General features: G+C 36.0%; 2 protein-coding genes across 10 annotated transcripts in view; one reads left to right on the top strand and one right to left on the bottom strand.

Annotated features, from left to right (window-relative positions):
- The window catches only part of arhgef25a (Rho guanine nucleotide exchange factor (GEF) 25a), a 71265-nt gene extending 66097 nt beyond the window's left edge, over positions 1-5168 (top strand). For all 4 annotated transcript variants that reach the window (XM_058763994.1, XM_058763997.1, XM_058763996.1 and 1 more), the window contains 2 exons: positions 690-857; positions 3184-5168. In XM_058763994.1, the coding sequence (XP_058619977.1) occupies positions 690-857; positions 3184-3303 (288 nt within the window). In that variant the 3' untranslated portion in view covers positions 3304-5168. The remainder of the gene's footprint in view (positions 1-689; positions 858-3183) is intronic.
- Positions 5169-6679: 1511 nt separating this feature from the next.
- sp5l (Sp5 transcription factor-like) overlaps positions 6680-13488 on the bottom strand; it is a 24270-nt gene continuing 17461 nt past the window's right edge. For 5 of the 6 annotated variants that reach the window (XM_058763094.1, XM_058763092.1, XM_058763095.1 and 2 more), the window contains one exon: positions 6680-8385. In XM_058763094.1, coding sequence (XP_058619077.1) covers positions 7351-8385 — 1035 coding nt within the window. In that variant the 3' untranslated portion in view covers positions 6680-7350. Of the gene's footprint in view, positions 8386-8970; positions 9877-13488 lie in introns of those variants that run through there. The other variant, XM_058763089.1, reaches the window with a different exon arrangement.

Raw genomic sequence — 13488 nt, 5'->3', positions numbered from 1 at the left:
ATTTTTTGAATGTTTAGTATGCATGCTTGAACAGTTTTTGCTGGTTCTCTTTTGACTTTTTCATGTGTTGTTACTGTTAACTAAAATGATTAAAAAACACGTTTATTAATTGACATAAAGCTAAAAAACATTTGATGAAAAATGAAAATTAGAAATGTTGTCTTGGAAATGAACTGAAATACATTTAAGTTTAATTGCTAACTAAAACTGACATAAAAATACATTAACACTATTTAAGAAATGCTCCAAAAAATAAAAAAATTAAATTACATAAAATGACAAAATTGAAATAGATATGCTTAAAAAACTAAATTGAAAAAGCATGTAACGAAATTACTAAAATATACTAAAACTAAAAAAGCTAATTTAAAATATCCATAAAAACTATAATAGTGTGTGTAGTATATAAGTAATAGTAAAATAACACTCCACAGATAATAATATACAGTATAATATTTAAATATAAACATGAGTATGTTACTGTAGTTAGTCTTGCTGAAAAAGAACGGCCTCTTCTGTCTGAGATCATTTCCTTAACTTTCACCTCAACATATTTCTTAACTCTTAGGCTTTCTTTCCTCATCCCGGTGTCATCATCTGAGGGGTCACAATCTTCTGTGGTAAATGGATATAAATAACTTGTTATTTCTTGTAATTCTGTAACTGCTGTTTCTGTCTGACGTTTACAGTCAACACAAGTCCAGCGCTGTCCTGTGGACTCCAGACTGAATTCCCAGACGGTGTCTCCAACTCATGTGCAGCTGGCCTTCTCTGAAGAGCCGTCATTCTCCCAGGCACCTCTAAACTACCAGGCGGTCTCCAACGGCCTGTGTTCCTCTAGCACGCAAGCCTCACAGGTAAAGTGCAAGCTATGCTGGTGTTTGGTAACCATGCAATTTAGAAAAAAAGAAGCCACACTGCTCCCTCTGCTGGTGTAATGTAGACAAAAATAAAAAACATAAACATGGGCAGGACAGGTACAATGTCTAAAGCTCTGGTTTTATGTGATTTAATACAACTGGTTTTATTGCAAATTATATATGCGACAAAGGAATTGGAGTAAAATATTAGCTCATTTCATTAGAAATAGTGCAGAATCTTGAATATTTCTTATTCATTTCACCTCATAACATGTTCAATCATATGTATGACTGCTGTGAAGTCTCCTTTGTTGAGGTTTTCGCTATTCTGATAATATTAAAACATCCCTCTCCGTCTACAGCGGCGTCTAGTCCTGAATGAGCTTTGATGACAGCTCAACAATAGTTGTTTGTGAAAAAGCTGTTTATCTGCTTTACTCAGGCCTTTGAGCAACAGCACTTCACAAACAGGAAGGAGACAGGTTGACAGAAGGAAGTAACAGATCCCTATCAAACGCCTAATTGTTCTTGCAGGCTGTTGAATCAGACTGGATCCAAGCGCTGTTTTGACTTCAGTTCCCCTGTGTTTTTGTTTAAAGCCAGCTACTTTTCATGCCAAGTTAATTTTATAGTAGTTTATCTACCATATCTAAATCTAAAATTATCTACCATCTAATTTCAATTAATGCCGGCAATGATTACATTTCTTCAGGCTATATTCATAATATTAAGGAAAAATAGGGGTTTCTTAGGATGTGCTTATATTAGCATTTTGATTGTTATTTCTATTCTGATATTGAAGGTGAGAAATGAGTCAAGGACAGGTATACCAAGGGACACCGATCATAACTAAGATCTCTGAGGTTTATAATAAGTGTGAAAAGCTTTCAGAGTTTCTAGACAGAACCAAAAAGCAAGGCATAAGACAATAACACATCTGTCTCTCTCATATCTAACAAGGATTCTTGATCTGACAGGAGTGTTGAACAATATGTCGTCATTTCTGAAGCTCTGTTGTGACAATTTTCAGTCATGCCTATTTTAGTCATGTCATAAACCGTGTAACAAACATATTACTCTTAATATCCTGGGCTGCTCCCGGTAATTAAGACTCTTCAGCCATTTTTAGACTAGCGCTAGGCTTGTGACAGCTCGTTATTCTTTGCTTAGGGAATAGACGAGAATTTCTTTGCCGTCACGCATGGCAAACCTTTATACATTCACAAATGAAGATTTCAGAAGAATTGTCTGGGGAAAAATTTAACTCCTATGGAAGCCTGCGAGACTTAAACAAAAAAATTAAACGGTAATTGAGACTTAATATATCTCAATTGCAACTTTGCAACATACCAATTGCATTTTTTATAATCGCGACTTTGTATCTTGTATTGTAATTTTATAGCACACAGCTGTGGTTTTTCTTTCTCATAACTGTGGCTTATGTCACATTATGAGTTTATCTTGCAATTGTAGTTTTTCTCACAATTGCAGCAATTTCGTATAATTGTGACTTACACATGCAACTTCATATCTCCCAGTTGTGACTTTATATTTCTCAATGTGACACTATTTCTCATAAATCTCACATTTCTCATAAATATCTTCACAACTTTATTTCTTGTAATTTTGTCTTTATGTGTCTTTATTTTGCAATTACGACTTTGTTTCATGTTAATGTAACTTCATATCTTAAAATTGCGACTTTTTATCTCACAGTGTGACTATATCTTGCAATGACGACTTTTTCTTTTAAATGTGACTTTATATCTTAAAATTGTGACTTTTTTTATCCCACAGTGTGACTATATTTTGCAATTTCGAATTTTTCTTGTAAATGTAACTTTATACCTTAAAATTGCGACTTTATATCTCACAGTGTGACCTTATATTTTGCAGTTACGACTTTATATCTCATAATTTGTCTTTATATTTAGCATTTGCAACTTTATTTCTCAATTGTTACTTTATATCCCACAGGGCGACTTAATATCTCGCAACTTGACTTTATATCTTGCCGCTCTGTTTCTCATAATTGTGATTTAACTCAAATCTGCAACTTGACAGCTTATAATGTGACTATATCTTGCAGTTTTACTTTATTAACTTTATTTCTTGTAATTGTGCCTTTATATTTTAAAATCTGACTTTACATTTCACAATTACGACTATATCTCATACTTGTGACTTTATATCTTAAAATATGAATTTATTTCTTACTTTAAACTCAATAGGGACAAAAAAAGGCTTCCACAGAATCTTAAACCAGAAAAATAAACCATCAGTGGCAAAAATAGTGTTTTTTTCCCTCTCCATTGTGTCCCAGAGCTCAGGAGATGTTGGCCGCAGATCTTCACCGAGAGAGGGACGCATAGCTGTTCCAAGTCCCTCCTCCACCCTTCAGCGCTCCAGTAACTTGGCCCAGCTCGATGAGGATGACCTGTGAATGGAAATGACCCTGAATCTGACATTTGCACCAGAGCATGCCACAGTCTGGACTTTATTCACGTCTGTTATCTTGTGGTATTCTTCCTAAACCTGTGGCGCGAATTACCTAGTGACTTTTTAAATTGTTTTATATAATTTCTCCTTTTTTTTGTTGTTGTTGTCTTTTATTAAAATTGTGTTTTGTTCAAAGGAGAATCAACCATTCCTATATTGGGAGGTCACTGGAGCAGGAACCAGAGTAAACCTTTATTTGAGGGTGTGAGGATGCATTTGGGCAAGCGTGCATGTAATGTATGAATGTGTATTTGTGTGCTAAATTCTGATGGCTTCATCCTTGCAAACATGCTGAACATTTTCCATCAGATGTGTTTTGCAAAGAACATACTGTATTATTATAAACATAAGAGGGTCCTTAGTGGGCTCACGCTGGATTTTAAAGGTTTCGCACTATCGGTGCCTCTTTACAGAAGCTGTCTTTCTATCTCCCGTCTATATTGAATGCTTTTGTGGGCTGCGTTAACTCTTCTGAAGGAGCTAAGGGGAAACAGACTGTAAATGCAGCTAATTTGTATATACCGTATATAGAAGAATGATCTGTGCATGGAGACACGGACACTTGGCTTTCTCTTCGCTAATTGGATGTTTGAATTCTCGAAGATCAATCAACTCCGTTGTAGTGGACAATGAGCGACGCGGAGCTTCGCGTTCAGACTTCACAACTACAGGTGGACATGAGATCACACACAACGAGCATCTGGAGGAACTGCTCAAGGGTTGGACTGAAAGATGGACAGCAGTTGTTACGGCAGAAGAACATGCAGTATAAAAGCAGTTATCTGTGGTTAAATGACTCTTTTTTGGCTTCTGCCACCCCTCCTTGTGTAATGCACACTGCCTGGATTACTCTGCAGGTCTTGTCATGCAAATTGAGGTTGCTGAATTAGTAGATATTATTATTATTATATAACTTAATGAAGGCCAAAGGTAAATTGTCATGTCATTATGTGCCAAAAGTAGGTGCCAGTTCCCTTTACACAAAAATGAATGAAATATTAAGCCTAAAATGTAATTCAGTTCATTTATTGGCCATTTGAAAACAAGCTAAAACACTTGCTTAATTTTTAGGAAAATGTTCTCATAAAAATTAGGGAAAAGGATAAAGATGTCAGATTTTATTTTCCCAATTTTTTTTTTTTGTGTGTTTTGTTTAGTTGTTTTATTGTTCTTTTTAAAGCAAAGTATTTGTTAATGACAAACAAAATAATTAGTTAGAAAGAGGATTGACATTGTTAATCGAGTCTGAAACATATAGTTTGTCATAAAATGTTAGATGTCTCACCAAAGAAGGGATGGTATGTGTTTGGTATTTGATGTTGAAGCATGATCAAAAAGCACTTTCACTCCGTTTAGCTCATTGCACATTCTTTCCAACAGAGGGTGCCAGAGGACTTCAGCGCTGTATACACAAACAATAAGTCTTTTCCACAGATCAGTTTAAAACATCAAATTCAAAACTCTGCACCAAAGCTCATGTGCTTTACTGTCGGCATGTTTCAGATGCATTCGCATAAATATCCTTAAAATGATTGTAACAACCTTCTCTTGCCTTGACGTAATATTTAAATCAGCAGAAATCAAATAATTTGACTTAGCCCTGTATAAACTGAAAGCTTTCTTGTACTGCCTTTCCACAAACGTGGATTTGAATCTTACATTGTTGCATGCTATTTTAAAGAACACCTCTAAATGATGAAGGAAATGATGTAGAGAAAGAATTGGACATGATCTATGTCTATGTGACAAAACCTATCATTGTATTATATCAAATTAAACTGGTTCCTTTTGGAACACAAGAGTGTTTTGGAACACACAATGTTTTCATTTTCTGCTGTATTGCTGTGTGATGTCTTTGAGGATGTGTATTCGTGTTAGAGGAGACCGGGGCTAGTTGTCAGACTTGAATATTTCAGAAAGTCAGATTCTGTATAGGAAAAAAAAACAAAAAAAAAAACCTTACAAAAAGACCCAAGATAGTTCACTGAACATGACCTATAAAAGTGCAGTTTGTCAAAGTCACAATAAAACCTGCCATTAAATAGCTTTTTATTGGTTTATCAGCAAAAAGTCCAGTAAAACAACTATAAATTAAATTGTAATGATCATTTGTATAAAATTACAAAATGTAAAGTATATGACAACTTGCCCTAATATTATGAAAAACCCAAATCTTTCAGTCCAAATTATATTCTAATTATAATCTAAAATTATAATCTTCATTAAATAATTGACCTTTTTTGTATCCCAGTGTGGTTTCATTGTGGTAGTTGGTTCCAAGATATAATGATAATAAAAATATAATATTTTATTTTCTGAGACAAAATTCACAGAACTTATTTGGTTTTTAGACTCTTTTGATCTGGGTGTTTGAAACTAACTGAAATTTGTGTATTTGGATTTTTTGGCTTTTCAAAAAAACTTTTAGTTATTGTGACAACTTGCCCCGTTAAGTAGGTTCAGGTGTAGTTTATTCAGAAGCAATTGGTCGGAACTAGATTTGCTTGTTGAATTTCTTATTATTAAACTCCATCAGACACTTCATGTTGACCTACATGGATGAAAACATTCACAGTCATTTTTACTGTAGTGTATCTCAACTTTTTTGTAAAAAAAGATATGGAAAAAAAAACCAAGAAAAAAAAAACGAAAGACCAGAATCATACTGTTATCAAACAAGAAGATCAGTGAGCTTTCTGTGATCTGGCTAGGGAATCTAGTTAACACATGCAGACATCTGGTTAATTTGTCTCTGTTTAAGTCACATTCTAGGCATTCTTGAGCAGTAAAGGGTTCATTTACACACACAGATGGGGGAAGAGGGTTTGTGAGCATTCACTATCACAAAGGTGCCAAATCAAAGTGACTTCTGTCATGGCCAGTGGGATATAAACAGCCGGGGGTCCATTCCCAGTGAGCTCCTGTAGAGCGCTATCCTCAGTGACTGTTGTCTGTTATTTACACTGGCCATTACGAGACAACATGACTGTGAACTTGATGGGAGAAGGTCAGACCACTGTTCTCATGAATGGCCCGACTATTTACTGACAACTGTAAAATGTCTGAAGACTCTCCAGTTATTTGTCTTTGCTTTAAGTGCTTCCTCGACACCTTGGAAACAATGGCCACCTTAAATTAGCATCTTGAATGCTAGTGCATTAACATTAGAATAAATGCAAAATGCTGAGGTCTGACACGCTGTGTTAGATTTAACATTAGCCATTTGCTGAACTTCACACATCTGTTAAAATGCACTAAGTGTGCTTGACAAGGTATTAGACACTGTGAAAGAATGAACAAAACGAAGCACGAGATTTTGATTTGCACAGTTATTTGTGTTTATTAATATTTCACATGCTGGTCTTAATAGAACTGTGCGCTATATAAACATTATATACATTTGGTTCATGTCTTGAAACTATTTAGATTTAGAGTGAAATAGATTTATAGCAGTGCCATTCTCTGCAAGAAAACAAGACCTACGGTGATCTGTCAGGGAATAATGTTGGCAAATTTTGCAACCAGATCTTATGATTTTAATATAAGGCATCAATTTTCCCTAAAAACTAGAGAAAGCAACAACAAAATGTAAACAAATGACATTTTCACCATGTAACAAATACTTTTGATGTGCTGTTCAGAGAATTTCTTTAGTGGAATTGAATTATCCTTAAATAAATGTGCAAGGGCAAATTTGGTCAGAAGAAGTCTTTGCATCCAGAGCCATAAATAATGTAAATTTTTTCAGCTCTATCATGTCCACTGTGACCTAAAGTCTCTTTAAAGTCTCAAAGATCAATTTCAGTGCAGCATTGTGTGCGTTCGCTCCAGTGTTTTCAAAACAGGCCCATGCTCCTATTGCTTTTTGGAATATACTGTATTTTTAACAATTTCACCTTTTCTATAAAAAATTTTAGATGACGCAAATGGCCTCAAAGGGTCTCTGGTTCATTCCTGATACTATACTGTGTTCTTTTGCATTCAGCATCCTTTACTCTCTCTTAATGTTGCTTAGCAGTGCATCAGTCCCGCTTTGAGAAGGCTGACTGGACCGGCTCTTCCTGCTCTGGTGGGTCTTCACATGCTTGGAGAGGTGATCGCTCCGCATAAACCTTTTCCCACACTGCTGACAGCCGAAACGCTTCTCCCCGGTGTGCGTGCGAAGATGCCTCTGCAGCTCATCTGAGCGCGTGAAGCTCTTTCCGCAGAAGAGCCAGTTACAGATGAAGGGCCGCTCGCCAGCATGCCAGCGCAGGTGCGCCTTCAGGTGAGAGGTTTTTTTGTAGACCTTGCCGCAATCTGGAATGTGACAAATGTGTAGTCTTTTCTTCCCGAACTCCAGAGCAGCACCTCCGTTTCCCGTGGACTGGCAGTTGGGGCATTTGCACCTGCGACAACGACGAGTTGAGCTCAACAGACCTTTTGAGGTTCCTTGCAGAAGAGCAGCGATTTGAGGCTGGTGGCCCAAAACCAGCTGGCGTCCCAAAGAGAAGGGGTGACCGGAGGGTGCGCTGTTACTCTGAGGGAGACTCCACCACTGCTGGCCGTCCTCAACGTGTCCACCTGGCAGGTGAGGTCTTCCTGAAGCGTTTTGAAGGAAGCTAGGAAAGTTCTGACCCACAGCATTGTGCTGCGTGTAGTACGGCGGGTTCCCCTGTGCCTGGGAGGAGAGCATCTTTACTGGAGACAGATCGAATGAGTAGGCGGATGGAGGCTCGGCTGGAGGGGTGAGGGGGAGCTCGTGGTGGTGATGGTGGTGATGGTGGTGATGATGGGAGTGCGAGCCCAGGGTGGGCTGCATGTGGCCGGGGAACTGCATTTTGGGCACGGTGAAGGTCATCTGGTGAGCGCTCAAGCTGGAGTTTGGGGCCACGTCATTGCTCCAGAGCTGAAACATGCTGGAAGCGGAGCCCACCGGCCCCTCGTAAGGGAGCTGAGACCCCTCCTGCCAAGCCTGACTGCATGTGGTGGCCAAAAAGGAAAGGGTGTTAGGACCGCTTTCTGGAGAGGAGCTGGGAGTACGATCCTAGAGGGGAGAAAACAAATCATTGTAACTAAATGAACCTTCATATGTTCATATTCATATAAATGATTTTGTAATATTTTTTTTTTTATTATTTTAAATTAGTAAATGAATAATTCCAAAATAATAATAATTAAAATTTAACGCAGCAATTAAACTCATTTTACTAAATTATTTTTTACAGCAAATATATTGAATATAATACATAATCTTGCCAAAATGACAACTTTAAGTTACTTGCACTTTTTAATTACTTTTAATTGAATAACTGTTCTTAAACTCAGTATAGTTCTTAAATTTGAAGGAAAAAATGTGACATTTTAAATGTATGGAAAGTAGACGATATAGATAGATAGAAAGAAAGAAAGAAAGAAAGAAAGAAAGAAAGAAAGAAAGAAAGAAAGAAAGAAAGAAAGAAAGAAAGAAAGAAAGAAAGAAAGAAAGAAAGAAAGAAAAAGAAAATGCATCCAAATAAAAGTTATGCAGCGAAAATAATTCAAAGTTGTCGATTTAATTGTCCCAAAATATCCCTATGTAAGCGGAAAATGTATAATAAAACAAATTTATTAGAAAACAAAAGTGCATTACCTGTAAGAAATTGTGCAGGAAATTGTCCGCTCTGGATAAGGTTAACGCAGCCATGTGTGCACGGGAGTTTCAAGATATATCCACACCTGCGTGAAGCGCTGCGCGCAGTGCGTAACCGTGCCAAAATCAGAGCGTGCAGCGCACAAAGATCCTGCACGGATTGACCCCGTTACACAACCAGGTTACCGGTGCATGAGTTTAGATATAGTGATGATCATCAATAATCCCTCGATTCTCTCTTCCTACTCCTGTCCTTTATCGGATGTAAGAGTCTTTGACCACTTCGCGCTCTTGCTCCTGCTTTTCTGGGTCCCTTTTTCAAAAGCAGCGGCTTTCAAACCAGGACTCTTCCTTTTGAAGTGCGACTGAAGGGCCTGTCGCAATAAGTCCTGAGGATCATTTCAAAGGCGGTCGGATTGCATCTTCTCTTTATAGGGAAAAGATCCTCTCGACGGGGTCTCTTAAGTATGTATCAGGAGGGCCAGTGAATGGAGGAGAGATGCGGAGGGGGAATATTGGGGAGGGCAATCTTTGGGAGATTAGCAAGAGGGGTGTGTATTATAACCTTCATTTCATTCTAATTGAATTTTGCCAAATGTTAACCTGTGAGAACCCCTTTACTTTAGAGGTTGTTGGTGAGAAGAGTCCAATATGAGAAAGTTTGTTTACATGTATCTGATATTTACAGGTTTAACGACTGTCACAAATTAAAAACGAAATGAGCACACTTGCTTCTTACAATCAAGACTTTATAATAACTTAACAAAACCAACAAAATGTAGCTAGTCACAATAATTTCCACTCGATTTTAAGAGTTTCAACTTGATTTTTTCCCCTCATCAGTAATTACATAAAAGTGCGACGAACTACGCAAATTATAACTTTTTAAATGACCTTTTAAATAAAAGTAAAAAAAACATGTGCGTTTAAAAATGAATATGAAAATATATTATACATATGAAAATGTGACATTTCTAACTGCTTAATTGGCACTAATATAATGAAATATATTTCCCCCTATATTCCTAATGTAAGTTTGAGGGGTTTAAAGTAGGCTATTTTATGTATTTTAGTTCCACTGTAGGCGGTTCGATTTTTCTGTTAATCTGTTTTTAATCTCTTCAGCTGTTATTAGTTGTCTATTGATCATTCTGGAAAGATGGCGTTATGACGCTAAATGATGTTGAAGACGATCGAATAAAGCTATTCTTGTCCCATTAATAAAAGCGATTAAAAAAGCTATACCAGGTAATCAGTAAAAGTCTCCATCAAAACAAATGAAATAAATCTCTATGCACACTCAGTAGTTCGCACTCTGAAGTGATATTATAAATAAAGAGCCCTGCGTGACATTTTCACACTCCGGGTTCAAGTTAAGGGCGTCATCACATTTAAAGGGATTAAATGCAGAGCATCCAAAGTTCATCTAACACTTTGAGTCTTTCTCTCACAGAATTTACATTGAAGTCGGAAAGCCATTTAACATCTTAATACATAGAAAATCCTCACTGCTTTGTGTTGCCTCTCACCTCCAGGCGCATAACAATCGACCTTTGTCCTAGCAGATGCATTGCTTTAGTCTGCTAAAATATACCACAGTGATGGAGAAATTAGATGACACGTAGGAAACGTGCTTAATTTATACACGTGTGTGTCGTCTTCAGATTGGTCAAATAGGATTGAGTTTCTGTAACATTCATTTTTATTTTGAAGATTGCCTTTAAAATAAACTAACCTAGGAAATGATACTCAGCCCATTAATGACTGTTTATACTGAGTTAGTGATTTCATTCACACATAAAAAGAAAGATAGATAGATAGATAGATAGATAGATAGATAGATAGATAGTCTCTGAAATGATTGCTGTTAAATTTTACATTTGCCAAATTTGAGTCATCATGTCTCGTTTTTATAATAAGTGAGACTAGTTGATCAGTTTTGTTAAAACTGCATTATTTTACAGGATATTTTATGCCTCAGGTTATTAAGTCTAATTTGCATAGATTCCTCATTCACAATAGCTGAATGAACGTTTTCTGTTTTTCTGTTTATCTTCAATTTGACTGACTGCTGATTGCTTAGAGTTCATTAAAATAAAAACAAAAACAAATGAATCTGTAATATTCTTAATAAACCATCAAACCCTCAACATACTTTGTTCAAAATTAACCTGCAAAATTGTTGCTCTGTGTAAAAATCATGTTAAAGACACTAAATTTTAAATGCAACATGATAAGCAGCACACCCCTGCACTGTATAGGGGGCAATTAAGGTGTGTAATGATAATAAAACAAAATAATAGTCAAAAAAAGGGGGAACAGAGGACGGAGATATAACACATCAAAAATGTGGTGGCTTTACGTAGAGGAGGCTGCTTCTGTCTCCTTTTGCGTGCTTTATTACGGAGCAGAAGTTGTTAATTACCCAGATTCTTATTTCCTGTCCCCTAAATCCCCCCTCCTTCCCCCAGCCACCCCCACTCCTCTCACTGCCTCCCAGATGAGTGTCTTTGAAGTGCAAAGTACGCTCTCCTCACTTTGAACTGTGCAAACAATGCTCCAGTGGTTGTGCTTACCTTCCCCATGTTACCTCATTTAAATAGACCTGGATACGGCTTACGCCGTTTTCAAGGGAAAACTCATTTCCAAAGCAAGCGCAGATCCCAGCCTTCATTAGGCAGCTGTAGAGATGGCAGGCAATCAGGAGAACTGCCTTTAACAGAGGTTTCAGCTGCTGTTAGGTGGCCGCTCACTATTTCCTGAGCGTGATTAGTTTACTACATCCATTCAGGCATAAAATGGTTAGCTCCTCCATTTATATATGGTTTGAACTGAAATTAGATTCTTTTAAATTATGCTTTGAATTGAAAAAACAAAAAGTGTCGGTTATAATATATGTGACCCTGGACCACAAAACCAGTCATAAGTAGCACCAGGTATATTTGTAGCAATAGCCAACAATACATTGTGTGGGCCAAAATGATCGATTTTTCTTTTATGCCAAAAATCATCAGGATATTAAGTAAGGATCATGTTCCATGAAGATATTTTGTAAATTTCCTACCGTAAACATATCAAAGCTTAATTTTTGATTAGTAATATGCATTGCTAAGAACTTCATGTGGACAACTTTAAAGTTGTTTTTGCACCCTCAGATTCCAGATTTTCAAATAGTTTTATCTCAGCCAAATATTGTCCGATGCTAACAAACCATACATCAATGGAAAGCTTAATTATTCAGCTTTCAGATGATGTATAAATCTCAATTTTAAAAAATTGACCCTTATGACTGGTTTTGAGGTACAGGGTATATATATATATATAACATGTTTTTTAATATCTACTGTTTTCTCCCAACAACATTTATAATATTTGTATTTATTATTTGTATTTAGTATTTTTTCAGCACGTAATCTGAAATATTATTCTAAATAATGGTTGTAAATGGTAGTACATTTAATATAATATATAGAAATGTGTAAGATAAAATATATTACTTCCCTTAGTCTTTTTAATTTCAGTTTAAACCATTATTTTTACATTTAAATTGATCTGATTTATCAAATAATTTATCATAGAGAATATAAACAAACATATATATATATATATATATATATATATATATATATATATATATATATATATATATATATATATATATATATATGTATAGTATATAGATTTAATTTATTTCTACAATCTAATTTCTAAAATGTATTAGTGATACAGCCAGCAAGTCTTACTTTTCTCCATTACAAATGCAAAATCCAAAATAAAATAGATACTAGATGTCCAATAGTTATACAATATTATATGTCAAAATAATAATATTATATGACAAAAAAAGATCATATTTAAATAATACAATATATAGACTATTATGTTTTTCTTTATGTCATCTTAGATGCATATCATTTTAAGTAATGGTAGTAAATTAGCAAATTCATTCTAATTTATCATAGAATAGGTATTATAGTATATAGATTTAATTTAACTTTACAATCTAATTTGTAAAATTCGTTATTGGTCCAGACAGCAAGATTCTCTTCTCTCTTCTCTATTACAAATGCAAAATCCATTCATTCAAAGATCAATGTCCTCATAAATTGAGCAAAACAATGGCAGGCATGTTGTCAAGCTGTTTTTTAGCATGTCTGGAGGGCAGTTTAAGAGTCTCAGATCGCTAAATTGTCCCAGCTGTCTTGACCATCTGCACTCCAAACAGCCAGCCACAAGCTTTTGTACTGCTGGCCATCTCCAAAAGCCAGTTTACAGCCCCACATGGACTAAATGACTTGAAACCCCCAACTTGACAAATGTGGCATAATGGATGAGACAGAGTGCATGTAAAAACCTGCTGCCCCCTGCATCTTTCCAGCTAAAACTCTAATCAATGCAATCAGGAACGGCGCTGGTCATAATTACCACGACAGTGTCAAGGAATGTTGAATAGTTTAGGATGCTGATGATGCTGAGCTTTAGGCCTGATGATTTTGCACAAATATTTGATTTAATCTC

This window comes from Onychostoma macrolepis, chromosome 23 (genome assembly GCF_012432095.1).
Source record: "Onychostoma macrolepis isolate SWU-2019 chromosome 23, ASM1243209v1, whole genome shotgun sequence".
NCBI classification, from domain to species: domain Eukaryota; kingdom Metazoa; phylum Chordata; class Actinopteri; order Cypriniformes; family Cyprinidae; genus Onychostoma; species Onychostoma macrolepis.
Note: the sequence above shows the minus strand (reverse complement) of the source record. Positions and strands in the feature narration are given on the sequence as shown.